A 27,849-nucleotide genomic window follows, 5' to 3' on the forward strand; every position below is an offset into this window, starting at 1 on the left:
TAGAACTGGACATGGAACAACAGACTGGTTCCAAATAGGAAAAGGAGTACATCAAGGCTGTATATTGTCACCCTGCTTATTTAACTTATATGCAGAGTACATCATGAGAAATGCTGGGCTGGAGGAAGCCCAAGCTGGAATCAAGACTGCCAGGAGGAATATCAATAACCTCAGATATGCAGAGGACACCATCCTTTATGGCAGAAAGTAAGGAAGAACTAAAGAGCCTTTTGATGAAGGTGAAAGAGCGGAGAGTGAAAAAATGGCTTAAAGCTCAACATTCAGAAAACTAAGATCATGGCATCCGGTCCCATCACTTCATGGCAGATAGATGGGGAAACAGTGGAAACAGTGGCTGACTTTATTTTTCTGGGCTCCAAATTCACTGCAGATGGTGACTGCAGTCGTGAAATTAAAAGACGCTTATAATACATGTAAAACCATGGCTGATTCGTGTCAGTGTATGACAAAACCCACTACAATATTGTAAAGTAATTAGCCTCCAACTAATAAAAATAAATGAAAAAAAAATAAAATAAAAGACGCTTACTCCTTGGAAGGAAAGTTATGACCAACCTAGACAGCATATTGAAAAGCAGAGACATTACTTTGCCAACAAAGGTCCATCTAGTCAAGGCTATGGTTTTTCCAGTGGTCATGTATGGTGGTGAGAGTTGGACAATAAAGAAAGCTGAGTGTCAAAGAACTGATGCTTTTAAACTGTGGTGTTGGAGAAGACCGTTGAGAGTCCCTTGGACTGCAAGGAGATCTAACCAGTCCATCCTAAAGGAGATCAGTCCTGGCTGTTTATTGGTAGGTCTGATGTTGAAGGTGGAACTCCAATACTTTGGCCACCTGATGGGAAGAGCTGACTCATTTGAAAAGACCCTGATGCTGGGAAAGATTGAAGACAGGAGGAGAAGGGGACGGCAGAGGATGAGATGGTTGGATGGCATCATTGACTTGATGGACATGGGTTTGGGTGGATTCTGGGAGTTGGTGATGGACAGGGAGGCCTGGCGTGCTGTGCTTCATGAGGTCGCAAAGAGTCAGATTGACTGAGCGACTGAACTGAAATGTATAGGCACTTCATTAATTCTTAAGTTTATAGCAATCTTATCTCAAAAAAAATACCTGGAAAAAATCGGCTTACCTTTCTACCTTATAAATAATAACTGTAATAAATTGGCAATGAAATTAAAATATTTTAAAAAGTATATTTACCAATTCTTTTAGTTAACAATGGTGCATTTTCAGCAGTTCCCGCCTAAAATACAAATAAGAATTATAAGTTAGAATTCTTTTTGGTAGAAGGCAATTACCTCAATTTGAAAAATTATGTTTATCATGAATTTATAAATTAGCTTTATTCCAATTCAACATATGAATATTCACAAGAGGCATAGCCTGATGAAGCTGGAAGTTAAAAGATTCCAGTCCACTCACTTTACAGACAAGAAGCTGAGGCTCAGGGAGATTAAACAGTTCATGGCAGGGCCATAATGGCAACTCTTGTGTCCCATTCTAGTCCAGGGCTCTTTCCACAAAGTACTGATGCCTTAACCACCCCAGGCCACACTATCAATTTAGGTATGTTTTTGAGATTTTAAATACTGTCTGTGAAAAGTTAAAAACTATCAGTACAAAACACATTATACAAGTCTAATTTCAGAAGGCTGAGGGATTTAAGTGTTTTAGTTCTTCAAGTCCGTTTTCGCCTACAGTGATACTTAATTCGGTTCATCCTGATCTCCTTTTCACAAATTTGCTTCAGCTTGAGAAAAACAAGCACTCTTCAAGATCTCCCATTTAGGCTCATCATACATTATTAATTTAAAATACTATACTGTGAATTTTACACCAAGAAATGCGCAAAATAAATTACATAATATTTGAAAATGTGTATTCTACAATATGTGACTTACCAGAGACTCCTCAATTGAATGGGTTAAATGAATATTGTTTACATATTCTTGTCCCTTCTCTTCTAACAGATATTTACAGCTAAACAAATAAAAGAAGGTTAAACTTTAGTAGCTCATCAATTAGTAAAGTATAAGTAAAGATAGAATCTTAATCATCTTAATTCTATTAACTTGCTTTTTAATATTTCTAAAGATCCACAAAATAAAATGCTACTCAATTCACTATCCAACTATCATTTTAATGTTAAAAAATGTTCCCTTTGTTATCTTAATATGCTAATGTTCAGTTCAGTTCAGTCACTCAGTCGTGACTCTTTGCGACCTCATGAATCGCAGCACGCCAGGCCTCCCTGTCCATCACCAACTCCCGGAGTTTACTCAAACTCATGTCCATTGAGTGGGTGATGCCATCCAGCCATCTCATCCTCTGTCATCCCCTTCTCCTCCTGCCCCCAATCCCTCCCAGCATCAGGGTCTTTTCCAATGAGTCAACTCTTCGCATGAGGTGGCCAAAGTATTGGAGTTTCAGCTTCACCATCAGTCCTTCCAATGAACACCCAGGACTGATCTCCTTTAGGATGGACTGGTTGGATCTCCTTGCTAATATTAGTAGAGCAAAAATATCAACTTGAGAACGTTCAGCTTTTAAACAAGTTATTAAACTAGCACCCTGACATTTAAAAACAAGTCTTAAATAGTTCATCTTAACGAGTTTAATTTAGAGATTAACCAATTATACATTTTAAAGGAATCTTTTAGGCTTTCAGCCTTTCAAGAGTGTTTAAGGTTAAGACTTACTTCCAAATCATTCTGAAGTTTTAAGTTGTACTATTTTGTAGGCCAAAAATTCACATCACTGTACACTACACATCTGTGTGCCTTAAAGAGGCAAGATGGCAGAGAGACACTTAGAATATGCCATCATTCTAAGATGCCACTGACCGTAAGCAGCATGATTATACTATGTGTAATATGCATACATGTATACTACTATACTGTGTATCACCACTGCCAATTAAATTATGACCCACCACCAGATGTGTCCTGACTTCAGAGCTGAAAATGTGAACAACTGTATGTCTTAGAATCAGTGAGATTCAGTAATATTTGCTAGGGGGTGTGATGGGTTCTTAAGGAATCTCCTTGATAACATGGGCTCTCACGCCCATCATTAAAGAGCCTACTTCCAACAACAATAAAAGCATATATTCCTAATTCAGCATCATCTGAATGTCACAGGTATGATATATAAATGATGAATGTTTTGGTCACTGGAAAAGGCTTAGGTGTTTTTTTTAATGTATATAAAGTAGTTGACCCCGTTTTTATAAACATGGTGTGAATTTCAAGCCATTGGTGAAGGTAAAAATAGTTGAGGTGAAAAGTTATTCAAGTCTTCCCGCTGCACATGCACTGGCCAATCTGCCTGTCACGTAATGAACATTTAAATATCTTACCCTGGAAACCACTTAGCATGTTGTTCCCAAGGGTCTTCAGTGGGTTTCCAATCAGTTAGCCCTCCTCCACAGTGAAAACACTTTACTTTATCACCTTCACCTAAGAAACACACAAGTAAAAACACATGTATTTGTGCAATTACAACCTCACACAAGAATAGCCTTTTAAATACTATCAAATTAAGCATTTCTAAATTACATGAAAAGCTCACACCTTAAAAGCAGACATCTGAATTCACACCTAAGTAATAGATAAGATCATTTGAGGAGGAAACACACACTAAATTTACTGATTCAATTTGAGGTATTTTACAGGAGGCTTCCCTTGTAGCTCAGTTGGTAAAGTATCCGCCTGCAGTGCAGGAGACCCGGGTTTGAGCCCTGGGTTGGGAAGATCCCCTGGAGAAGGAAATGGCAACCCACTCCAGGATCCTTGCCTGGAAAATCTCATGGACAGAGGAGCCTGGTGGGCTGCAGTCCATAGGGTCACAAAGAGTGGGGCATGACTGAGCGACTAACACTTACAGGAGATAAAAATTCCCCAATTTTTATGTAAAAACTTTGTAATTACTTTATTAACAACATGTCATTTGGGGTCATCAATACTACACTTACTTTTTCAAACTATAGAACTTTAACAATAAAGTTGAATATAATGAAATTACAGGATAAATTTCTCTAAGGTTATAGCTATATGACAATAAACTTTCAAGACTGTCATATGATACTAAGTAAATAAAATATAGAAATACTCCATATTTTGGTTTGGGGCATTATTCAATTTTAAAGTAAATGGGTTAGATACATAATGGTATAATTTTTCTGAATATTCCTGGAAGCCATCACACTGATGGCCCTTCCTTCCCTACTTACATGTCTGTGCTGACTCAGTCATGTCTGACTCTTTGAGACCCCATGAACTGTAGCCCACCAGGCTCTTCTGTAAAAAGCCTGGGATTTTCCAGGCAAGAATACTGGAGTGGGTTGCCATTTCCTTCTCCAACTGACATGTCTACAGCAGTCCATTTGAAAAGTGCTCATTTTAAGCAATAAGACATCTTTCAAATATATAGGGCTGCTTTCAAGTATATAGTCTATGTACAAAAGGCAGGTATCACTTTTAACATCAGCCAAGGTAAACTCTCTAATGTTAACTCTTCTTACAGGGCTGTTGTGAGGCACAGAGAAAATGCATGTAATACATCTACTGAGCACATACAGCTGTGCAATAAATTATAGTCAGTATTACTATCAGACCTATTCTTCTAGCAGCGATATCTATCATCTTTTGCATGTCATTCTTCTCCAAAAGACAGTTACACAAAGATACATATTACTCATAATATGGTAGTCTTTTCCACATAAATTCCTGTGGTATATTACAGATTCAACATAAGAGTTCACAGAATACTAACATAAATTAACCATGCCAGCTTACACCTAAATATTACCAGTTTGGGGGGCAAATGGCACCTATTTACTTTTTAGGAGCCCTGAGACAGTTGGAAAGTTATTTATTAGCCTAGTTTTATAATAAAGTTTACCTAAAGCATAAAATCCAGCTCTTGCAAGCTGCTCCTTGTTAATTGAGTACATCCACGTCCCAAATGTAATGATCCGTGCTTCGTAATCTGCCATGGCTGGATTTCTTGGAGCATTTGTTGAATTTGGGAAATTCCTATCAGAACTCATGATATCGGATTCACTTTGCATATTCATATTCCGGCCCAAAACAAAGAAGCAATTAGGAAAATGTCGCCTGTGTTCTGACCATGCACGATCACAAGGTTCCCAATTTTTCAACTTCCCACCACAACAAAAGCACTGTACTTGATCGTCAATACCTGTGTAGTAGAGTCCAGCACGAGCTAACTCTCTTGGGGTTAAGTGGGCATAGTTTGGCCAGTTCTGAAATGACTTTAATCTAGCTTCTTCACTACACATGGCAGGGTTCCTTGGGTATACGGTGTCTGATAAATCTACAACCTGTCCAGTTCTCAAAAGATACTGTGCATGAGTCTCAGGTGGCCTTTCTAAAACAAAATGATTTCTGTTTCCCAGATAGTTTTCAGCTTTGTACTGACCATTTTGGACACCAGAAAATGTAGGCTGTGCAGCATTGTTTTCAAAATAAAAGCCATTGATAAATCTGCAGTTTGGGGATACTTTCCTGTGTCTTCCAATTGCTGAGTCTCCATATTGCCATCTATCTACTGCTGCATGACAACTAAAGCACCGCACGGTGTCTCCTTCCCCAGTATACAGAAAACCAGCTCGTGCTAGCGTTGAGGCTGAAACAGGACTACTACTTGGAAAATTAGCAAAAGTTTTTAACCTATTAAACTCTTCTACAAATTCTTCATCGTTATTGATGTCTGCAGGTACACAAGTTTTAGATCCTTCAAAATTGTTAAAAGTCATCTTCTCTTGAAAATAGGACTTGTCCACCTTTTCTAAAAAGAGAACATTACATTAGGAAATCTAAAATGTGAAACACAGGCAATATACTTTTGATTATTAGGAGCTAACAAATTATCCACTAATGACTTAAAAGTAATCACACCATCTCTAAGAAACATTATAAATACTAGAATTCTATGAATACATTATCACATGATTCAGGTCATAAAGTAAAAACCAGCATTTTTGTTTTCTCTTTTAAAGGAAAGTAATATTTAAACAAGTAGATCAGAACTATTCATTTTATAGTGCTTATTTTATATAAACATGAAACTATGTGATGCAGAATATGTTGAAATTATTAACCATGTAAAATCATTAATTAGGAAAAACATGAAAGCATAAAATATGCAGATTCTTTAGTCCATGCATAATTGTTATAATGAATCACTGTATATTCAAGGCATCAAAATTCAGTTTTTACAATGAAAAAAATGCTCAGAATGTTAATGAAGTAATTTTTAATATTTCTCTACTGCTTTGCAAAAGATAAGTTTTACTCACAACATTGGTTCCAATGTGTTCTTTAAGAGCATCAAGTGTTTATGATTTTCAGGTAAAATAAGAGTCCACTTTTGTTGGAACTGGATCATTTCAAATGTATGTAACAGTGCCCTCTAGAGGGTGATTCACGAAAAATACTAAACACATGTAGAGCTTAATTGCAGTTACTTTTGCTATCAATTGCCCACGGACGGTGAAACAGATCACCAGCCCAGGTGGGATGCATGAGACAAGTGCTTGGGCCTGGTGCACTGGGAAGACCCAGAAGAATCGGGTGGAGAGGGAGGTGGGAGGGGGGATCGGGATGGGGAATACGTGTTAAAAAAAAAAGAAAAAAAAATTGCCCACGGACAAGGAACAATCTGTTCAAATGGAAAAGAAATACGACTGCAGCCTCATTAGAGCTGCCAAATTACAGCTCTGTAATATTTAACCAAGATAAAATACTAAAATGAACTGGTTGGGTTATGAGAAGAGTGGCCAAAATAATTTATCCTCTAAACCTGAACTCTTTTAAAAGTGAATGATGTTACTAGTAATTACATTGGGACAAGAGGTACAGATCAGAGTTGCCCCAGGCAAACCTGGTTCTTCAGAATCTCACTTTATTCATGATACAGTGCCCTGTATATGCCTGTCAAAGGCAAAATAAAGGAATGGTCACAATGACTGTTTCTACTTTATATATATATATAGTAACTGATTTCTTGGGAAGAACTAACAGCTCTTTTGGCATTATGTTGGCACAGTATGTTTTGAACTTCATCTCTCTTGGAGTTAATGTTCAACACAAGGCTTCTGTCTTGCAGGCTGGCAGTGGACTTCAGTCCTCCTGGACTTAATTTACACTGGCACTAATTCATACAGGGCTTCCCTGGTAGCTCAGACGGTAAAGAATCTGTTTGCAATGCAGGAGACCTGGGTTTGATCCCTGGGTCTGGAAGATATTATATTAATTCATATACACCTCAAGAGCTGAGATATATGTGCATACAACAATTTTTGGAAGATAGTCTCCACGACTTTTGACTGTTTCCCAGATAGCTTTAAGACTCTTAAATCAGCATAAGCTTGACAATAAAAATCAAAATTCAAATAAACCAAGGGAAGCTGACAGGCTAATGAGATAAAATTGGGATATGTGTAAAGCCTTACATTCTGACTTTAAAAATCTGTTGTACACCTAAAGGAAGATGGAATCCTGGTTTGGAAAGAAGTCATACGAAGGGAAATCTCCAGATTAAAATCTTGGGATTTTAGTTAATTACAAATTCATCATGAGCCAACATTACATGGCAGCTAAAACACTTGAAACAACTTCAGTCTGCATTCATGTCCAGATGTGCAACATTCAGATTCAATTCAGCTACATACTGAGTATTATTTTTAGTTCTGAACATTTTAGAAGGGACATTAACAAAATACAACATCCATAGAGAGCAATCAAGATGATGAAAGTGGTATCCTATGAGAAATAGTTGAAAGAGTCAAGTATTTATCTCCAAGGGAAAAGAAAATTGTAGGGAAAGCGGTGGAGAGGACAGAATAACTACCTTGAGAGATCTAAAAGGCTGTCATGTAGAAAAGGGATCCAAATTCTATTTACCTTGAGGGCAAAATTAGAGTTAGCTAATATGTATTACAGTCAATACATTTTAACCCAGTACAGGGATGGATGAATAGTTACAACAATCAATATCAGTATAAAATGGATTGGGTTGCCTTGTAGATTTTGAGTTCCTCTCATCACTGGAAGGGACTTTGGCATGGACCAGGAGACAGGATTAAGCATTTCTAAGTCTATAATTATCCTGAAGAATTAATGCTGAATACAATCTCAGACATACGAAAGTTATCTTCTCTGAGGTGGTAAGTTTTGTTTCTCAGGTCAGTCAAAACAGACAGAAATGTAAAACCAATGATCTATTTTCATTTCATAATGGTGAATATTTTGTGTGGTTCAAGTAGTCATTCTATTTCAGATACTATTAGATAAAGCTCCATCATTCAACACCAGCAGGAGAATTTCTATTTGAAGCTTTTAAGTGGAGACCTTATCTTCCCAGGGGTTATTTCCATGCTAATAGTTTAGATTTCTCTTGTTTGAAAAGCAGGTATTTATTCAGAGCCACTCAACTGAACACTGCATATACATTATCAGAGTGGGGGCTTTTGTAGAAGAGTGAGAAAACCACTACCAGAAAGGTTAAGAGTTAAAAAGGAGAAAAACTGACAAAAGACAGAAACCTTGAGATTGGAAAAAAGTACCAAAAGAAAGGGAAGAGAGATGATTTTTAAAAACTGGATTTAAGTGAAATGAAGGTGGGAAAGATGATATTTAGAAAATAAGTATATGTGGAGCAGAGGAATTGTGAAGAGAGAGAAAGTGAGGTATGAATGAGAAGGTTTTGGATGTGAAAAGGGCTGAGTGCAATAAAGTATGCTGAGATAATTTAAGGCTTCTTTGTGAAAGCAAAATTTGACTCCGAACTGGGTAAGCAGAAAGTAAGAAGGCACTCTTACTTTCTCTCTTACACAGAGAGAAAGATGTCCGAGAAAGCTTTGACATAAAGGGGCTAGGCAGTCAGGAACCTTGCAGGAACAGTGGTTAAGAAAAATGGCACTCTGAAAGCCAACATTAGCATAAAAAGAATCAGCAGGCAGTGGTATATGTTTATACAAGGGGTATGGAAGATTTCAACATGGTGAGATGTGTTTAAAATATACATACACCTATACATATACATACACAAAATACACATACATATACCTGTACATACATAAAATATACATATACCCATGCATATACATGTGTGCACACATATGTATACAAACATGTATATTATATGTATGCATATTTATACTCACACATACATATATATATTTAGCCTAGTCAACTGGGTAAAGATAGCCATAGGCATGTGCCAAAGAGAGGAGATTGACTGCTACTCTAGCAATAATGTGGGACTATGGGGAGTTGGAGGGGAGGGAAAAACAGAAAACCTACCTACCTGGTTATCTGCACACAATACAAGAGTTTCTATTTCCCTCAGGTTTTTATTATTAAAGTTGTCAAATATACAGAATAAAGGTTATTTTACACAGGTAAAGGATATAAAGTAGGATGTATATCAGACTGCAGCTGTGCAAAAATACATACTCATGAACAACACCTGGAGGTAATTTTTAATATATGCATAAAATATTTTAAGGTGATCTTTTTCTCCAAAATGTATCCGATAATATTTTCGCCTAACTTCTCTCTGGTTGGCACCACAGGCCTGGTTGTGGGGGACGCAGCTGAGAGAAAAGAGGCAGATGGGTTGGTTGCCCCCTCATCGCCCTCCGCCAGGGCTCTGCACGCACCAAAGCAGAGGGAGGGAGGACGGAGTTGTGCCTCCAGCCACCACAGGGACAGGCGGCCCCAGCCGCCCTGCGGAGCCCAGCACTGAGACCCAAGCCTCCTCTGCAGGTGCCTCTGGGGAGTGGCGGACTCCTGGGCTGGAGCTCCTGCACTCAGCCTGACCGCAGCCGCCCAGGCAGCCTGGAGAAGAGCAGGCTGGCACCAAATTTTGTCCGTTTTCAACACAAAGAGCAAAACTTGGACATTTTGTGGAGTTTCATGGATTACTGCAACATGTTCTTAAGATACCTAATGATGACATTTTATTAGCCTATACCAGGGAGACTTACCATCTATATATAAAGATGATAATTATCACAAAGCGATTTCAACAACCAACCTGCTGCTTAGGATTTTTATACAGAAAAACAGAAAGAAGCAAACAGTACCTTTGGTACTGACATGCTAATGAAGAAGGAAAATGTTTTAACGTATGTTCCATCAACCAAAGAAAAAAGCCAGATCTAGTCATTGGTATGCACCAAGACTTAAGATGTATCTTCCATTACAGATGTGGATATTCCCCCAGAAACACATCATAGGACTAGTTCATCTTTATAAACACAACACTGACCATTCTCTGGTGCTCTATAGCTGGGATGGTTTGAGCTTAAAGGAGACACTATATGGCTTAGAGTGGGTCCCATGGATCGTTATACCCTGGCTTGTTCCAGGAGGTCTGGCTCACAGCACAGGACTATCACCTGCTAATGACATTTTAGGTTAGTGGTATAGAAGCTTCAGAGAAGAGCTTTATTTTTTTAATTTTATTGAAGTATAGTTGATTTACAATGTCGTGTTAGTTTCAGATGTACAGCACAATGATTCAGGTTTTTCTTTTTGGCTGCATGGTACATGGGACCTTAGTTCCCTGACCAGGGATCGAACCAATGCCCCCTGCAGTGGCAGCATGGAGTCCTAACCACTGGACTGCAAGGGAATTCCCCAGCGAAGAGTTTTGATCAAATAACAGGATGACTACAAACAGTCACAACTTCATCATGATAGCAAGACAAGTAAACAGGAGAACAATGTTAGGAACAGTAGGACTTCTGGCAGCTCTGGCCAATTTACTTGTAATAGCTTTCTTGGCTATCCACAGCAGATTGAGCCAAAATACTGAGCCAAACGATGAAGACATTATTATTGAAGATAGTGGTGTACCATGCTAGATTCCTAAAGCTGTTCTTATTATTGAAAGCCTGGAAATGGTTAACCCAAATAGAACAAACTCAGTTTTGAGTTTGGACAGAATGGTTTTATTCCTTCTAATTAAATGAGTTTAGCACTCCTAGAAAGTGGTGCGGACAGAATTTGAAACACATGTTCCAGATCAAAAACTTATAAGATGGAACATCACGAAACCATCATTTGAATGCTGAATGTTTTCTGAGTGAGGATGTCTGACTTGTAAATTTGGCTAATTTAAGAACGTTTAGACCTCTGAGCCAATGACCTGGAAAAGGCATGAGAACAATAATGTAGGTTTAAAATTTCTTAAAATAAATAGAACAAGAAAATAGATTAGTGGTTGCTTACAGCTGGGTGAGGAGGAGAATCAGAAATATGCAAATGGTTACCGGGTTTCTTTGTGGAGTAATTAAAATATTCTAAATTAGACTAATTTTTTGGGTGGGGGGGCTCCAAAATCACTGCAGTTGGTGACTGCAGCCATGAAATTAAAAGACGCTTGCTTCTTGGAAGGAAAGTTATGACCAATCTAGACAGCACATTAAAAAGCAGGGACATTACTTTGCTAACAAAGGTCCATCTAGTCAAAGCTATGGTTTTTCAAGTAGTCATGTATGGATGTGAGAGTTGGACTGTAAAGAAAGCTGAGTGCCAAAGAATTGATGCTTCTGAACTGTGGTGTTGGAGAACACTCTTGAGAGTCTCTTGGACTGCAAGGAGATCCAACCAGTCAATACTAAGGAAATCAGTCTTGAATATTCATTGGAAGGACTGATGTTGAAGCTCCAATACTTTGGCCACCTGATGCAAAGAACTGACTCATTGGAAACGACCCTGATGCTGGGAAAGATTGAAGGCAGGAGAAGAAGGGGATGACAGAGGATGAGATGGTTGGATGGCATCACCGACTCGATGGACATGAGTTTAAGCAAGCTCCGGGAGTTGTTGATGGACAGGGAGGCCTGGCGTGCATGGGGTTGCACTGAGTGACTGAACTGAGACTGCAATGGTGGTTGTACAACTCTGATCATTAAAATCACTGAACTGTACACTTCAAAATTAATATTATAGTATGTGAATTGCATCTCAATAAAGCTGTTTAAATGTTAATTAGTTTGGTAACTGTTAGTACAAACTTTGGTGGATCAGAGGTGATTTTAAGTCTAAAACAACAGGAGCTCAGCTAATGAAATTATGTGCTTTTGATATAGAAAACTAGATGCTACAGTACATTTTTAGAACTATGTGAGAGGACTACTTCTGTTCGAAAGAGTTAAATATTTAACCTATTACAAAGATTCCAGTTAGTTTTTCCTGTAACTACATTCTTTAAATTCTAATGTGAAGTCTGATTCTCTTTAGATATTTTTGGTACTCTGAGGACCTCAGTTCCTGTGTACCCAGTATTTGGGGGGGAGGAGGTGTGGCCATTCCCCAGGCTTAGGGAATCATAGTTCCCTGACCAGGGATTGAATTTGGGCCCTGGGCAGTGAGAGCGCAGAGTCCTAATCACTGGACCACTGCAGAATCCCCCCAGTATTTTTATTTCTTAATGTTGTTCTTGTGCTAATTTTATTATATTTTTAATTGGAGGATAATTGCTTTACAATATTGTGTTAGTTTGCTGTTATCTGTTACAAATCCTTTTCTGAAATGCATTTTTTCTGACTTCTAAGAAATCAAACCAATTGGCTATTCTTAGGAGCTTCTTTCTACATTATGAAGCACTGAAGCTATGTTCCTGAATTATGAAATTCTGTGAGTTTTTCACATTGATGCTTGTCTATCCTATAGATTATATAATCAGCTAATTTTATTGACTCCGGTAATACAGGAGATGCTCTTTTTTAATTCTTATCCTCATTCCCAATCTCACTGGAAAAGCATTCCTTTTGTTTTGGGTGTGTGCTACTATATATATGTTGGTAGGCTTCTGAACTTTTTTAAGGTACAAATGGCCCCCACTTACAATGGTTTGACATGATTCTTCCACTTTATAATGGTGTGAAAGTGATACACATTCAGATCTTTTCCTGCGCTAGTGCAGTCTGATACTCTCTAGTGATACTGGGCAGCAGGGCAACTTGCAGCTCCCAGTCAGTTCAGGCAATCACGAAGGTCAACTGATAGACTCATAATTCTACCCATACAAACATTCCATTTTTCACTTTCAGTACAGTATTCAATAAATTACATGAGACATTCCACACTTTATTATAAAATAGGCTTTGTGTTAGATTATTTTCCCCAACTGTAGGCTAATGTAAGTGTTCTGAGCACATTTAAGGTAGGACAGGCTAAGCTATGACATTTGGTAAGTTAGATGTATAAAATACATCTTTGGCTTATGATACTTTCAACTTAGGATGGTTTTATTGGGATGCAACCTCATTATAAGTTGAGGAAGATCTGTATTCAAGTAGTGCAAATTGTTTTGGATATAAAATGCACTTAAAGACTTTTACACATAGGACAAACTTGTGCACTTTTTTATGTAAAGATTTTGGATTTTCTTCAGTGGGATTATTCTAGGAACATTGCCTACACTTTAAGAGAAAGCTGTGGTATTTACCATTGACAAGTAAAGTCTACCTATATTATTTTTATTGGGCTATTTATTTCCCCCACATCCACTTATGACAAGTCAGGGTGAGGCTGCCCATTTTCATTCTTTGCCTGATTTCTTTGGTATTTATCATTGTACAGTGTGCGTAAGCACTGTAATAATGCAGGCACATAGAAATTAAGAATATTACAAAGTTCCCTGTGGTCTATGAATAATTCCCCCCAAAGCTATTTAACAATTCATCTCAAAATAAGGCTAGTATGGACATGTTTATGACAGTTGTGTGCTATTAAAACAATGAAGAATCAAATGATTCCCTTTTGAAAGATAGCTTCTCTAAATGGTAAAAAAAATGAAATAAATTTTTGATTAATTGAAAAAAATCCCATGCAGGGAAATACTTTTGTGATATTAAATACCAGAACACTCCAACTAATAAAAATAAATGAAAAAAACAAACAAAAAATAAATACCAGAACACTACTCCAAAATGTATTTAAGTATTAAGCTTACTAATAAAAATCTGTCTTACTTGAAATGAAGATTAACAGTAATTTCTTAAACTGAATTCTATTTGGTAGGCAATTACTATGGCAAAAGTAATTTAAAAAATCTATTCCATAATATGATGAGTTTCAGTTACCACAGCACCTTAGAAAAAAATTAACAAGCAGTTTCATGTGTGTACAAGACAATGAAGAAAGTAGCTTTGAAGATTTACATAAATTTAATTATTTAAGATAATATACTAGGGAACTATCTCTGATGACTGAAAATTAACTATTACAAATACGTATTAAATCTTTTAAAGTCAAAGGAGCACCTGAATAACAAATCACTGTTTGTTTGCTGTTCCTTAACAAATAAGCAGCAAAAACTTTCATCTTTTTTTTATTGAGCTCAGAGATCTCTACAGCCTGCCTGTGTTTCACCCTTCTGGTCTCTGGGAGAAATTCATCAATCACTATAGGCTCATTTAATGAACTAAAAATACTTAATATTATCCCTGCAACCAAGGGCCTTGTTAACCTCATCATAAAAAAAGCATTTCTTAAGTAACTATATTGATGTGGCACAGTAAAAAGGAATTAAGTGGTTATTATGGGTTGAATTGTGCCCCCTCAAAGATATTTTGAAGCCCTAAGCCACTGGTTAGGAATGTGACCTTATTTGGATATAGGGTCCATGCAGAAACAATCAAGTTAAGATGAGGTCATTAGGGTGCCGTCATCCAATATGACTGATATTCTTGTTGAAAACGGAGAAGAAACACAAGGAAGATGGCCATGTGAAGACAGAGGCAGAGACTGGAGTCTTAATGTACTGACAAGCCAAGGAAAACATCAAGGGTCGACAGCAATACCAGAAGCTAAGAGAAAGGCATGGAATAGGTTCTCCCCAGAGCTTCAGGGACAGCATGGCCCTGCCAACACCTTGATTTCAGACTTCTAGTTACCAGAACTGTGCAAAAATAAATTTCCTTCTTTCTTTCTGGTCACATAGCATGTAGGATCTTAGTTCCTCAAACAAGGACTTAGTTCCCCCTACAGTGGAAGCTCGGAGTCTTAACCACTGGACCACCAGGGAAGTCCCTAAATTTCTGCTGTTTTAAGTCACTCAGTTTGTGGTACATTATTATGGCAGCCCAAAGAAACTAAAACAATGATGTTATAAACATGAAAAACTGTAAGCAAGCAATATAACCCTATTAGCTCCCACTGCAGTACTACCATGCCAACTGAAACACATTATGTAATTGAATAAGGGCATCTGTTTAAAGGTCTCCCAGGTGGCACAGTGGTAAAGAACCCGCCTGCCAATGCAGGAGACATGTAAAGATGCGGGTTTGATCCTGCATCAGGGAGATCTCCTGGAGGAGGGCATGGCAATCCATTCTAGTATTCTTGCCTGGAGAACTCCATGGACAGAGAAGCCTGGTGAGCTACAGTCCATAGGGTGACACAGTCAGACACAACTGAGCATGCACGCACGCACGCACACACACACACCTGTTTAAAACTCAGAAGACATATGTTTTTAGAATTTCATCTATGACACCTTTGCTGATTCATCCACTGAAAACCCTAGTAGGGAATGACTACTCTTTGTGCCCTCAGCATATCCTCTAAATAATTTGCTGAAGACCCAAGTTGTACTAGAACAAGACTGAATAATGACTGCATATGTGTATGTTTATGCTGCTGCTGCTAAGTCACTTCAGTCGTGTCCAACTCTGTGCGACCCCACAGATGGCAGCCCACTAGGCTCCTCTGTCCCTGGGATTCTCCAGGCAAGAACACTGGAGTGGGCTGCCATTTCCTTCTCCAATGCGTGAAAGTGAAGTCGCTCAGTCATGCCCGACTCTTAGCGACCCCATGGACTGCAGCCTACCAGGCTCCTCTGTCCATGGGATTTTCCAGGCAAGAGTACTGGAGTGGGGTGCCATTGCCTTCTCCAGTGTATGTTTATAAGTGTAACTATATTGTTAGAATGAAGGTCCTTTACGGCAAGGGCTCTGCCCTATCACATTTGTATTCCCAATTCCTAAAGCAATGAGTGACACAGTAGTGCTTAATCAATGTTGGGCAAAAGAATGAATGTTGAACCACCTCTATTTGGTCACAGCTGGTACTATTACACATTCTACCCACCACCTCCAATGGACTCTTGAAATCACTGCGAGTAGTAAAAATTGTTAATATGCCACTGTGACCAGGAAATGTGACCAAAATAGGAAATATATGCATATTATGTAAACAGTACAACTCAAATCACATTTTAAAAATATAAGATTCATAAAATTTTTCATAGTAATACAATAAAAATCTTATGTGTGCTAACCCAAAACACCATAATTTAAAATTTGTCTTAAGATTCTCTCTTTGCTCATTATGTGTAGAAATATTGTAAGATTTTTTTCATCAGTTGTTTCTTGCCCCTATAGAAGATCCAGCATAGAGATCTCATCAAACTAGCAACATTCTCCCTGACCCAGTGGAGGTCAATCCCTCTTATAATGATCTTAAAGTATTAAGTTAGTTCCCTGTTTAGAAATAGCATTTTGATTTACAAAATTGTAGTATCTAAAAAGAGGTATCTACATAAATATAACATAGTATTAAAAAGCTGAGTTTTAAAAATCTACTTGCCCTCAACAAAAGGGTGTATTTTAAAAAACCAGATTTTTAAAATTCAGTTTTTATATTATGATACATTTACACAAAAATTCAACTTTTAGTCAAATTGTTAATTTATACTACTAGGTTCTCAAACCATGAAGCATATTTTCATTTAAGTTAAATGGTCAATAGAACATTTTTGAGGTTAATTACATTTAATCAAATCAAAAGTTCTCTCCCTAAAATTAAGCACTAGAGCATTCAAATAACTGAATGGCATTAAGGAGCACTTAGCCCATAAGCTCAGTCAATAACATCAACTTATTAATACTGCTGACTACAATATATGCTTGATCATGAAGCCTACTTCTGTAAATACCGCAAAGGCCATGCTGAGAATCAACAAAGGGAGTATCAATTACATGTTCTACACTTAATTTAGAAAGTCATAGTAATACTTAAATTTGAGCCTAGACCTCCAATCTTTGCTAAATTATTTATAATAATTAACTCCACAGGTATAGTTCTCTCAGAATGGACCCACAGTAAGGTATTCCATCATCTTTTCTTCAATAAATCATGGGACTGTGCTCCCTCAAAGAATGTTTTTTTTTTTGAATGAAGAATACACAGATTTGGGGCTCAAGAATTCACTTAATATCATAAGAAGGTTCAAAATCACTAGTATCACCTCTTCCATGTTGCTGAAAACTGTTCAGTACTTAAGACAATTTACAGTGCTTGTTAATCAAGTCTTTGATTCAAAAACAAACCATCTATAGCCCAAACTGTAGATCCACAGCATAGATTAATACTGTTTATGCATATTCAGAGCCTATTAATAGATAAAAAAAACCTATGCTAAAATCGGAATAGGCAGAAAGACAAAATCTCATGATGGATACCAACCCAATATTTAATACAAACAAGGATTTTCCTTTTTAAAAGAGGGGAAAAAAGAGGCCTATTATTCAGACTATGAATACTTTAATATGTTTATCCTTTAAGACCCTTTTCTGCGTACATGTATACATGCACATTATAAATATTTCTAAAGAGGACTTATATGGTATTTTTATAATTTGCTTTTTTCTACTTAAAAATATATCATAAGCATCTCTCCACATCAATTTTTTTTCACATCAATTTTTATATAGATTAGAACATTATTTTAACTGGATGACTAGTATCTGACTATATGAATGTATCATAACCTCACAATTTCATATGCTGAACATGAATTTTAGATGTATATTTTTAAAAAGAGAAAATACACACATGATAAAATTCAAGAGGTACAAAAGTTGCATCCATTCCACCCCTGTACCTTAAACCTCCAGTTCCCTTCCTAGAAACAATCACTCTTACCAGTTTCTCCTACATACCTCCGGAGATGTGTTACAGCATTTTAAAAAACACAAATGTTAACACACACACACACACAGTTACGCACCTTCACTGCCAGGCTTTTCTAAAGCTAACAAGTTTTTACTACTATAAAATATGTTGGACTTAATGTCCTCCTGTTCATTTGCATTTTTAAAAATGTTGGTAATACTGTGTGACATGCAGGATCTTAGGTTCCTGACCTGGGATTGAACCCACTGCCCCCCTGCACTGGGATTGTGGAGTCTTAACCACTGGGCCACCAGGGAAGTTCCTGTTTGTTTGGTGGTTTTTTTTTTTTTTCCATTTATTTTTATTAGTTGGAGGTTAATTACTTTACAATATTGTAGTGGTTTTTTGTCATACATTGACATGAATCAGCCATGGATTTACATGTGTTCCCCATCCTGATCGCCCCTCCCCTGTTTGTTTTTAACATCAACATTAAAGTGATCTCACACAGCAGTGTGTCCTATCACCACTTATTTTTTATCTATTTTGTTTTCGACTAGGAATAGTCTTAAAGCTTGAAAGCTCTTATTAATATATGGAAAAAAAAAGAACATCTCAATAGAAAACAAATTTATAAGTAGCAAATACTAATGGCCAACAAACATGCAAAGATGTTAAATAACATGAGTGATCAAAGAAATAAACATTTCAAAAGATACCATTTTTGTACATTCTGGCAGAGACTGCCATCACTAACAATAAAAATCCAGCGGATGAGATGATAAAGGACAACAGTCATTCTTGTTGGTGGAACTAAAAACTGGTACACCTTTTCTAGAGAGCAATCGGACAATACATTCTAAAAGTTTTAAATATATGGTTACTTTCTGAACCAGCCATTCTAGTACTAAAGCATTAACACTAAGGAAATGATCAAGGATGTTTTTAAAAAATATGTATATGAGGATGTTCAATACAGCAATATTTATTTTTTAAAAAAACCTCATTTCCAACAAAAGAGGACAACACTTTTTTAATGTAGAGACTAGGCAACCTTTAAAATCTTAAGTTGTAGACTACTAATAAAGGACACAAATATGTGTTCATGATGCTGTATTAAGTGAAAAAAGCTGGTTATAAAACAATATTATCTAGTATAATCCCAATTATAAAAAATACCAATGTATAAGGGCCTTCCCTGGTGGCTCAGTTAGTAAAGAATTCGCCTGCAATGTGGGAGACCTGGGTTTGATCCCTGGGTTGGGAAGATACCCTGGAGAAGGGAATGGTTATCTACTCCAGTATTCTGGTCTGGAGAATTCCATGGACAGAGGAGATTGGCAGGCTACAGTCCATGCGGTCACAGAGTCGGACACGACAGAGCGATATATAAAGATTTAGGTTAAATTACACATTAAAACTCTACTGTGGTTATTATTTCTGGGTACCGAGATTACTGACTTTAATTTTCTTCTTTAGGATTCTCTTAATTTTCTAAATTTTATCCAGCAAATAGATTCTAATTAAAAGAAAAAAGCAGTTGGACTCCTGATTAGTCAAGGTCCTTTATACAATTGTGCCCAGCAGGCTGGGGGTGTTATTTGGCTATCTGCCATATGACAATGTTTCCTTCATCTGTGAATAAAATGGCCTGGTAAGCTATCGTTAGTGGGGCCTGCTATTGCAAGGTTTTGGCTCTTTTTTCACAGAAAATAATTTTTATAACTTGTAACAAGGAGAGGGAAGAACCTATTCTTAAGTCCTTATCTTTTTGCCTATTCTGAGAATTTGTCAACTTGCTACTTTGTAATATTATTGTCAATTATCAAGTTAAAACAAAGGGTCCTTTCCTGGTGGTCTAGTGGTTAAGAGTCCAGGGTCCCACAGCAGATGGCAAAGTTTGATCCCTGGTTGGGGAACTAAGATCCTGCATGCTGTGGCAAGGCCAAAAAAAAAAAGAGAAGATACAGGTCAACTCCCAGAGATAAAAGCAGTAACCAGGTTATGTACAAGTGGTTGGCATGAACACATCTTTTGGTCCACTGCCTGGGTAGCAGTAAATCATTAGCAAAGAAGGATGAGAAACATTGGTAATAATAATACCTGACTGCTTATTGTTAACTTGAGTTGAAAATAAAAGATTTCACTGAAAAATGTCTGAGTGATATCTACTGCTGGAGTTCTAAACTTGTTCACTCAATACCTTAAGAAAATAATTTTGGGCACTGGTAAGAAAGCAGTCTCCCCTGATCTTCAGCCAAAAATTTCCCTGAAATAATTTTTACAAAAGGGCAGCTCAGAATCAAGAACACGGAAAAGTAAAATCATTATATTTGCTGACATCCAAGAGCAAAACTTACTCAACATAATTTACTTATGTTTGTGCTAGCAGGATAATAGAAATCACTTTTTCATTTTCAGATAAGGAAATTAAAGCATAAGGAAATTAAATGATTTGACGAAGCCCACAGTAATCAGACCTTATTCTATTTGATACTCGCTCAGATAACCTATGCTGACAGAGTGATCAGGATGCGGTACTGGAAAAAAATCAGATGGTTCCACAAATGCCGTTCTGAGGTTCTTCTGATAAATGACTTGGTGAATGGATAGTAACTACCTTAAGTCTTTCTCAGGATTAAGTATTCTCTTCCATGATCATGTTGGGATCACAAGCAAGTGCCGAATTAAGTTCTTGATAAAGGGCAACATCTTTTCTTTTTCCCAGCAAAAATTCTGTACTCTTTCTAAAAGCCACTCTGTTGTCTCTAAGCAAACATTTAGTAGGTTTGTCTTCCATTGGGATTAAGTTAAAAAATGACACAAAATGAAGGAAACGTTACTACAGTGACAAGCCACATTAAAACAGTACAACATATTTAATGAATGCTCCATGTGTTTTAAACACTATAAACCAATTTTCATTTCCCTCTATCCCATCATTTTAACTATATGCATTTTCTCTAATCTACTAAAACATGCTGAATTGAAACTAAGTTTCTAATCTTATTTGTTTCAAAGGTCAGAATTTAACCAGGAACTTGTGTGATTCCACAGCCCATCCTTTTCTAGCATGTTACCTCTGATAATAACTAAAATATGTAATGTGCTTTACAATCTACAATTTTTTTCATGTGTGGTAGCTAATTTAACCTACACATCCTACACCCATTTGAAATATTGGAAAACAGTGATTTTCTGACTGGTTGTTACTCATCAAAAATCATGTGGCCAGTAAATGACAGTAAAAATGCATACCCAGTGATTATGACCAATCTAGGTATAAGGAGGCTTCCCTCGTGGCTCAATGGTAAAGAATCCACCTGCCGATGCAGGAGACGTGGGTTCAATCACTGGGTCAGGAAGATCCCCTGAAGAAGGGAATGGATGGCTACCCACTCCAGTATTCTTGTCTGGAGAATTTTATGGACAGAGAAGCCTGGCGGGCTACAGTCCATCGGGTTGCAAAGAGTCAGACGTGACTGAGCAACTAAACAATAACAAAAGGTATAAGGAAATTACTATCGGGATTATTTGTAGAAAGGGTAGTCCAGTAAGGTAAAAAATGTTAGGCTCTGGGCCCTTTCAAGGCTTGAAAAAATAGGTGGAGCCACAAAAGGCACATCACATAGCAATATATGCTGAGAAGTCTGTTATGAGGTCAACAAAATCATTACAGGAATAAGCATAAAAGTTCAAACCATATATAAGTATTTACAGATATACCAGAGAATACACAGTGGCACCAGCTTTGCCCAGTTTAGGACATTAGCTTTAACTCACTCAGTTCAACCTCCGTCTGACCATCTGAGTTCAAGTTATTCCCAGTCAATGCAGGTAAACCTCGCGTTTTACCTCAACCCATATTCTTGAAAATATTCATGTATTATAGAAGCAGATCAGAATGACAGTGAATCACATGTATCCATAACAAAGACTGGGTACCAATTATACCAAATCAAATCCCCAAATGTATCAAATAGCACAGCTACAACTATATCATAATTAAAAATAAAGGTCCATGCCAAATCCTACAAAATGGACATAAATATGCTTTTATCACACAAAGGAGAACCTACTAAGTATATGCAGAGTAGATAAACATATAACTTAAGTTTGGCCCCAAGTTCTTAAGGCAGATACATTTCTCTTATAATAGATAATATTCCAAATGCTCTTTTCATGCTTTGAATTAAGTGGAACAAATATACTTTAAAATTTATGAAAAAGAAACACGGAGGCAAAGAGGTTGAATGATTCGCTCACAATCCCTCAGCTAATCAGAAACAAAGTCAACATAGGAACTCAGGCTTTCAATCTAAGGCTCTTTCCACTGTACCACATGACTTCTAAGATGTGAAAATAATATTTGTTCAACTCAGTATCAATTTATTTTACCACTACTGTTTTTATCTCCTCAAATCTACTCACACAATGACCTTTAACAGTGCTACAGATTACCTTCTGTAATACTATTACCAGATTGGACCACAAAGTTTGAGACATGACAGCTCATGATAATCTCCCATCCTCAAGAGAACAAGGGCATCTATTTTGCCATATTCATCTTTGGGATTCTACCACATAGTACAATACCTGGCATATATTGTAGGTGCTCAGTAAGTTTTTTTTCTTTTTAATAAATCAGCGCTGTTTTTTTAATCTGTTAGTACCAGCTACCAGATTTAAATATGAGACCAAACAAAAACAGGAAAATATCATTATTTCACACTTGGAGTCTCTAAGCATTTATAATATACACAAACGATTTACTAAATGAGTTAATGTTTATAACCAAATACAAGGGAACATTTATGTTAGTGAAATATTTCAAGCACTATACAAGTTAATGTTTACAACCAAATACAAGGGAACATTTATGTTAGTTAAATATTTCAAGCTCTATACAAGTTAACTGAGTCATTAACTACAGTAATTCTTATCTAGTGAAATGGACCTGACTTTTAGTCAGTATTCCCTTCTTCCCCTTGTTGGACTCATCGAACGCACTAGAAAGCAATAAAATTACAGGTGTAGTACAAGGTGCACTGGACTAGGACCTAGACTCTAGTCCAAGCTCTGTTAATAATTAGATCTATGACCTTGGGCAATTCACTTTTTTTCTTTTTTTTTTCTTTTTCTCACTTTTTTTCTTGTGTCTTAACCTGGTAATAAAAGAGCTGAACTACTAATTACCAGGGACCTTTACTGTCTTAATTTTTTTATATGACTTTTACAAAGATTTCTACATTCAGAATTTTTTGTGTCAAATTTGATATCCTGAATGTTATAATTTGTTAATTATTCAATAATTAAAAGCTTAGCACATTTTCCAAAACTATATAAAGACTAATAAAATACAATATTGTTACCCTCTTACATTAGGAGCAATAGGAGAAAACCAAAGATGAAATATGAGCATCAGATAATCAGGCCTGCTTTGCCAGTTGGGCTGACATGAGCCTCTCTGGATTTTACAAATCACTGATACATAAATACATATAGGTATATAAATATATATACCCATACCATTGATACTTGTTTATACTGATATACGTATGTGTGCAAACTTTAAAACTTGTTTTTAGCTTTAAAATCAATACTTGTTCACGGTGAGAAATTCAAACAGTACATTAGGTCACACGTGAGGTGCAAAATAAAAACCCTCTCTCCAACCTCCATTTTCCTTGTACATCCTTCATGAACTTTTCTGAGCACATACATCTAGACGTGTGTGTATGTATAAATCTTTTTAACCTATTATCACTTCTTGAATGATGAAGAAAAATACAACAAGCACTGGCTTCATAAGCATGCTAAATACACTTTAAGTAGGTAGCACACTGTATGGCACAAAGTGGTATATGCTTCAGAAATGTGCACTGAATACATCTTCATTTTTTTGACTGGAGGCTAAGTGGAGCAGTTGCACAGAAAGAGCAACAGTAAGGAATCGACTAGCATTAGGCAAGCCATGAAATCTTCCTATGCCTTAGTTTCTGCTTTTCTAAGTATCATGGGTGGACTAAGACCCCTTCCAGTTCTAAAGTGTGCTAATTCTAAGATGGCTGTCACAGTATTCTCTTGAACTGGATATAACAAATGTTAAGTAAAAAAAAGAGAAAAGAAAGAAACACTATAGAAACAAACCTCCGACCTTACAAGAGTACATTTCTCTGTCATTAACTATCATGGTAGCACATTTGTGACATAAGTAGTGATGCAATTATATCCGAAAACAAAGTAGTAGATTATTAAAACCTGATAGGTTTTTCACAAAGCTTTGATTGACGTTTTTCTTTTTTTGGAGGCGGAGAGGGCTGTTGCTTAGTGTCAGCAATAACCACTCTCCCTCCTCCCGATGAGAAAACAATTAAGTGTATTATGGAGTTAAAATAATGAAACTGAAAGTTAGACTGAATTTTGTTTTACTCACAGAATATGCTGGGGAGGTGACAAAGGTTGGAAAGAATTACTAGCTAATTTCCTCTTCCGGAAGGTCTTTGGCTTCTATTCTTTCTGTTCACACGCCCTTACCAGACACACTCCACCCAGCTCCATACCTGGCACAGGCACCAGATGGCGGGGGGCGGGGGGCCCCCTTTGATCATTTTTTTAAAAAAGTTCTTTGACTCGCTTTACCTTAGGGGTCACGGGGTTTGAGGAGGCACGCCGGCGGCCTGAAGCCACCCACGCCTTTCTTCGCCAGACCCGGGAACCTGGGCACGTACCCCGGGCAGGCCACTGGCGCCCGGCAGGGGCTGCCCTCCTGCCCTCCCTCGCAGCGCGGGGCCCAAGGAGAAGGAGGGGAGAAGAGACGAGGAGAGAGGAGGAGAGGGGAGGGGAGGACAGGAAAGGGGAGGGAGGCGGAAGCCCGTCCGGGCAGTACCCACCGCGCCAGGAGAGCCGGCCTAGATCGCCCGAGGCGCCCCGCGCGGTGCCGAGGGGAGGGTCCCGGAGGAGGGGCGGCCCAAGCCCCAATCTGGAAGTGCCAACTCCTCTCTGCGGCCAGGCCCCAGCCTAGAAGGAAACGGAAGTCCCTTCGTTTCCCTCCCTCGCCCGCCCACCGCGCGGAGGAACCACGAGTCGCGGAATCCAAAGTGCCTCCACGCCAAGGCCTCAAAGAGACAAGGCACGCGGCGCGGCGCGGCCCGGCCGTCTCCCGCCCCAGCCGCGCCGCCGAGCCCCTCAAAGTCTTCGGGCCTCCGCCCCCCGCCGCGAGGCCAGCCTCCTGCTCAGTGAAGCCCCTCCTTCTTCCCCCTCCGCCATTTTCCAACTTACCCCTCCAGCCCTCGATTTGCGCTGAGCCAGCCCGCCCGCGGCTCCGCCGAGGTCCCGCCACACCCCCGGGCTAGCGGGGGCAACCGTCACAAACGGAGCCCTATTTACCCCACCTGCCCCGCCCCCCACGCCCGCCTAGAAACCAGAACCTGACAGGGAGGGCGCGCACGCGCAGTGCACACCTCGTAGTCCCCGCCCCCAGCTCCAGTGTTTCCTCTTTTGGCCTCGAGGTATTTTTCCCACGGATTTTACCTGCTGAGCCCTGGAGTGAAGGAGTAATAGAGGTAAAAGGCTGAAAAGATAAAGAGAGCGAACATGTCCAGTTCCTGCTGGGGACCACTTAATGTGCTTGGCGTGTGACTTCTTTGTTGTAATTTTGACAATCCTCGAAGGGAGGCACTCTCTTGGTAAACCAATTTTTAAGAGGGGAAATTGAGGCCCAGAGATGCTAAGTGCCCCAATAGCACTCAACTAATAAACAAGGCAACTGGGAGTAGAATATGACCTGTGTTCAAGAACTGGAGGTGAAAGGAAAAAGACGATAGCATAACAGGAGGGAAAGGGGCAGGGCACAGTCTTTGAAAGAGGCTGATTAGATAACATAAACTGATTAGAATCAAATGGGTCTAAGATAGTAGAACTGTTGAGTTCAACTAGGCTGATCCTCAATCAGCAAACTAAATGACATACCCAGAGGTGCCATGACAGTGCCATGAGACCAAGAAGTGGGCTGTGGCCGAATTCCTAGAAATCTCTTCCCCTTCCCCAAAATAGCTGGAATAATCTTCCCTCTCATTAACATACCCAGCCCATAAAAACTAACCAAGACACGTTTTGTGGCCGCACCCCCATCTGCAATGGCCCAAACTCTTGTCTGTGGAGTGGGCTTCTCTCTGAATCTGAACAAATCTGCATCTTACCTATCACTTGTGTCTCGCACTGAATTCTTTCTGTGATGAGACATCAAGAACCTGAGCTTCATTAGGTTCTGAAACCAGGTACCTTGGGTTTTGGCTGGGTTCAGATACCAGCACATGAGTGCAAGTCCTGATCTGAGATAAATGGTTTCAAAGGGAGTGGGAAAGGGATTGGGAGATGAAGGGAAAATGAACAGGGAAGAAGGAAAGCCAAAGGAAGAAAAACAAAAGAAATCTAAGTACATAAATTCCTGATCATAACCTAGACTTATTGCAAATATGTTGCTCAGTTCAGTTGCTCAGTCGTGTCCAACTCTTTGCGACCCCATGGACTGCGGCACATCAAGCTTCCCTGTCCATCACCAACTCCGGCAGCTTGCTCAAACTCATGCCCGTTGAGTTGATGATGACATCCAACCCGCTCATTCTCTATCGTCCCCTTCTCTTCCTGCCTTCATTTTTCCCCCAGTATCAGGGTATTTTCCAATGAGTCAGTTCTTCACAACAGGTGGACAAAGTATTGGAGGTTCAGTTTCAGCTTCAGCATCAGTCCTTCCAATAAATATTCAGGACTGATTTCCTTTAGGATTGACTGGTTTGATTTCCTTGCAGTCCAAGGGACTCGCAGGAGTCTTCTCCAACACCACAGTTCAAAAGCATCAATTCTTCGGAGCTCAACTTTCCTTATGGTCAAACTCTCACATCCACACATGACTACTGGAAAAACCATAGCTTTGACTAGATGGACCTTTGTTGGCAAAGTAATGTCTCTGCTTTTTGATATGCTATCTAGGTTGGTCATAGCTTTTCTTCAAGGAGCAAGCGTCTTTTAATTTCATGGCTGCAGTCACCATCTGCAGTGATTTTGGAGCCCAAGAAAATAAAGTCTGCCACTGTTTCCATTGTTTCCCCATCTATTTGCCATGAAGTGAGGGGACCAGATACCATGATCTTTGTTTTTTGAATGTTGAGTTTTAAGCCAGCTTTTTCACTCTCCTCTTCCACCTTCATCAAGAGGCTGTTTAGTTCCTCTTCATGTTCTGCCACAAAGGTGGGTTTCATCTGCATATCTGAGGTTACTGATATTTCTCCCAGTAATCTTGATTCCAGCTTGTGCCTCATCCAGTCCGGCATTTCACATGATGTACTCTGCATATAAGTTAAATAAGCAAGGTGACAATATACAGCCTTGACCTTTTCCTTTCCCAATTTGAAACCAGTCTGTTGTTTCATGTCTGGTTCTAACTGTTGCTTCTTGACCTGCATACAGATTTCTCAAGAGGCAGGTCAGGTGGTATGGTATTCCCATCTGTTTCAGAACTTTCCACAGTTTGTTATGATCCACACAGTCAAAGGCTTTGGTGTAGTCAATGAAATTCTCTTGCTTTTCCATGATCCAACGGATTTGGACAATTTGATCTCTGGTTCCTCTGCCTTTTCTAAAACCAGCTTGAACATCTGAAGTTCTCAGTTCATGTACTGTTGAAGCCTGGCTTGGAGAATTTTGAGCATTACTTTGCTAGCTGTGAGATGAGTGCAATTGTGTGGTAGTTTGAACATTCTTTGGCATCACCTTTCTTTGGGATTGGAAAGAAAAATTGACCTTTTCCAGTCCTGTGGCCACTGCTGAGTTTTCCAAATTTGTTGGCATATTAAGTGCAGCACTTTCACAGCATCATCTTTTAGGA

General features: G+C 38.6%; 1 protein-coding gene and 1 pseudogene across 5 annotated transcripts in view; one reads left to right on the top strand and one right to left on the bottom strand.

Moving 5' to 3' along the window:
- The window catches only part of LOC122434599 (X-linked inhibitor of apoptosis), a 39,886-nt gene extending 14,514 nt beyond the window's left edge, over positions 1-25,372 (bottom strand). The window contains exons 1-6 of one of the 5 annotated variants that reach the window (XM_043458148.1): positions 25,245-25,363; positions 24,857-24,983; positions 4,927-5,835; positions 3,383-3,482; positions 1,926-2,004; positions 1,225-1,267 (exon numbers count right to left, since the gene is read on the bottom strand). In XM_043458148.1, coding sequence (XP_043314083.1) covers positions 1,225-1,267; positions 1,926-2,004; positions 3,383-3,482; positions 4,927-5,803 — 1,099 coding nt within the window. In that variant the 5' untranslated portion in view covers positions 5,804-5,835; positions 24,857-24,983; positions 25,245-25,363. Of the gene's footprint in view, positions 1-1,224; positions 1,268-1,925; positions 2,005-3,382; positions 3,483-4,926; positions 5,836-24,399; positions 24,534-24,605; positions 24,824-24,856; positions 25,172-25,244 lie in introns of those variants that run through there. The other 4 variants (XM_043458146.1, XM_043458143.1, XM_043458147.1 and 1 more) reach the window with 4 other exon arrangements.
- LOC122435747 lies at positions 9,034-10,476 on the top strand (annotated as a pseudogene).
- Positions 25,373-27,849: the final 2,477 nt, after the last annotated feature.

Source organism: Cervus canadensis, chromosome X (genome assembly GCF_019320065.1).
Source record: "Cervus canadensis isolate Bull #8, Minnesota chromosome X, ASM1932006v1, whole genome shotgun sequence".
Classification (NCBI taxonomy): Eukaryota; Metazoa; Chordata; class Mammalia; order Artiodactyla; family Cervidae; genus Cervus; species Cervus canadensis.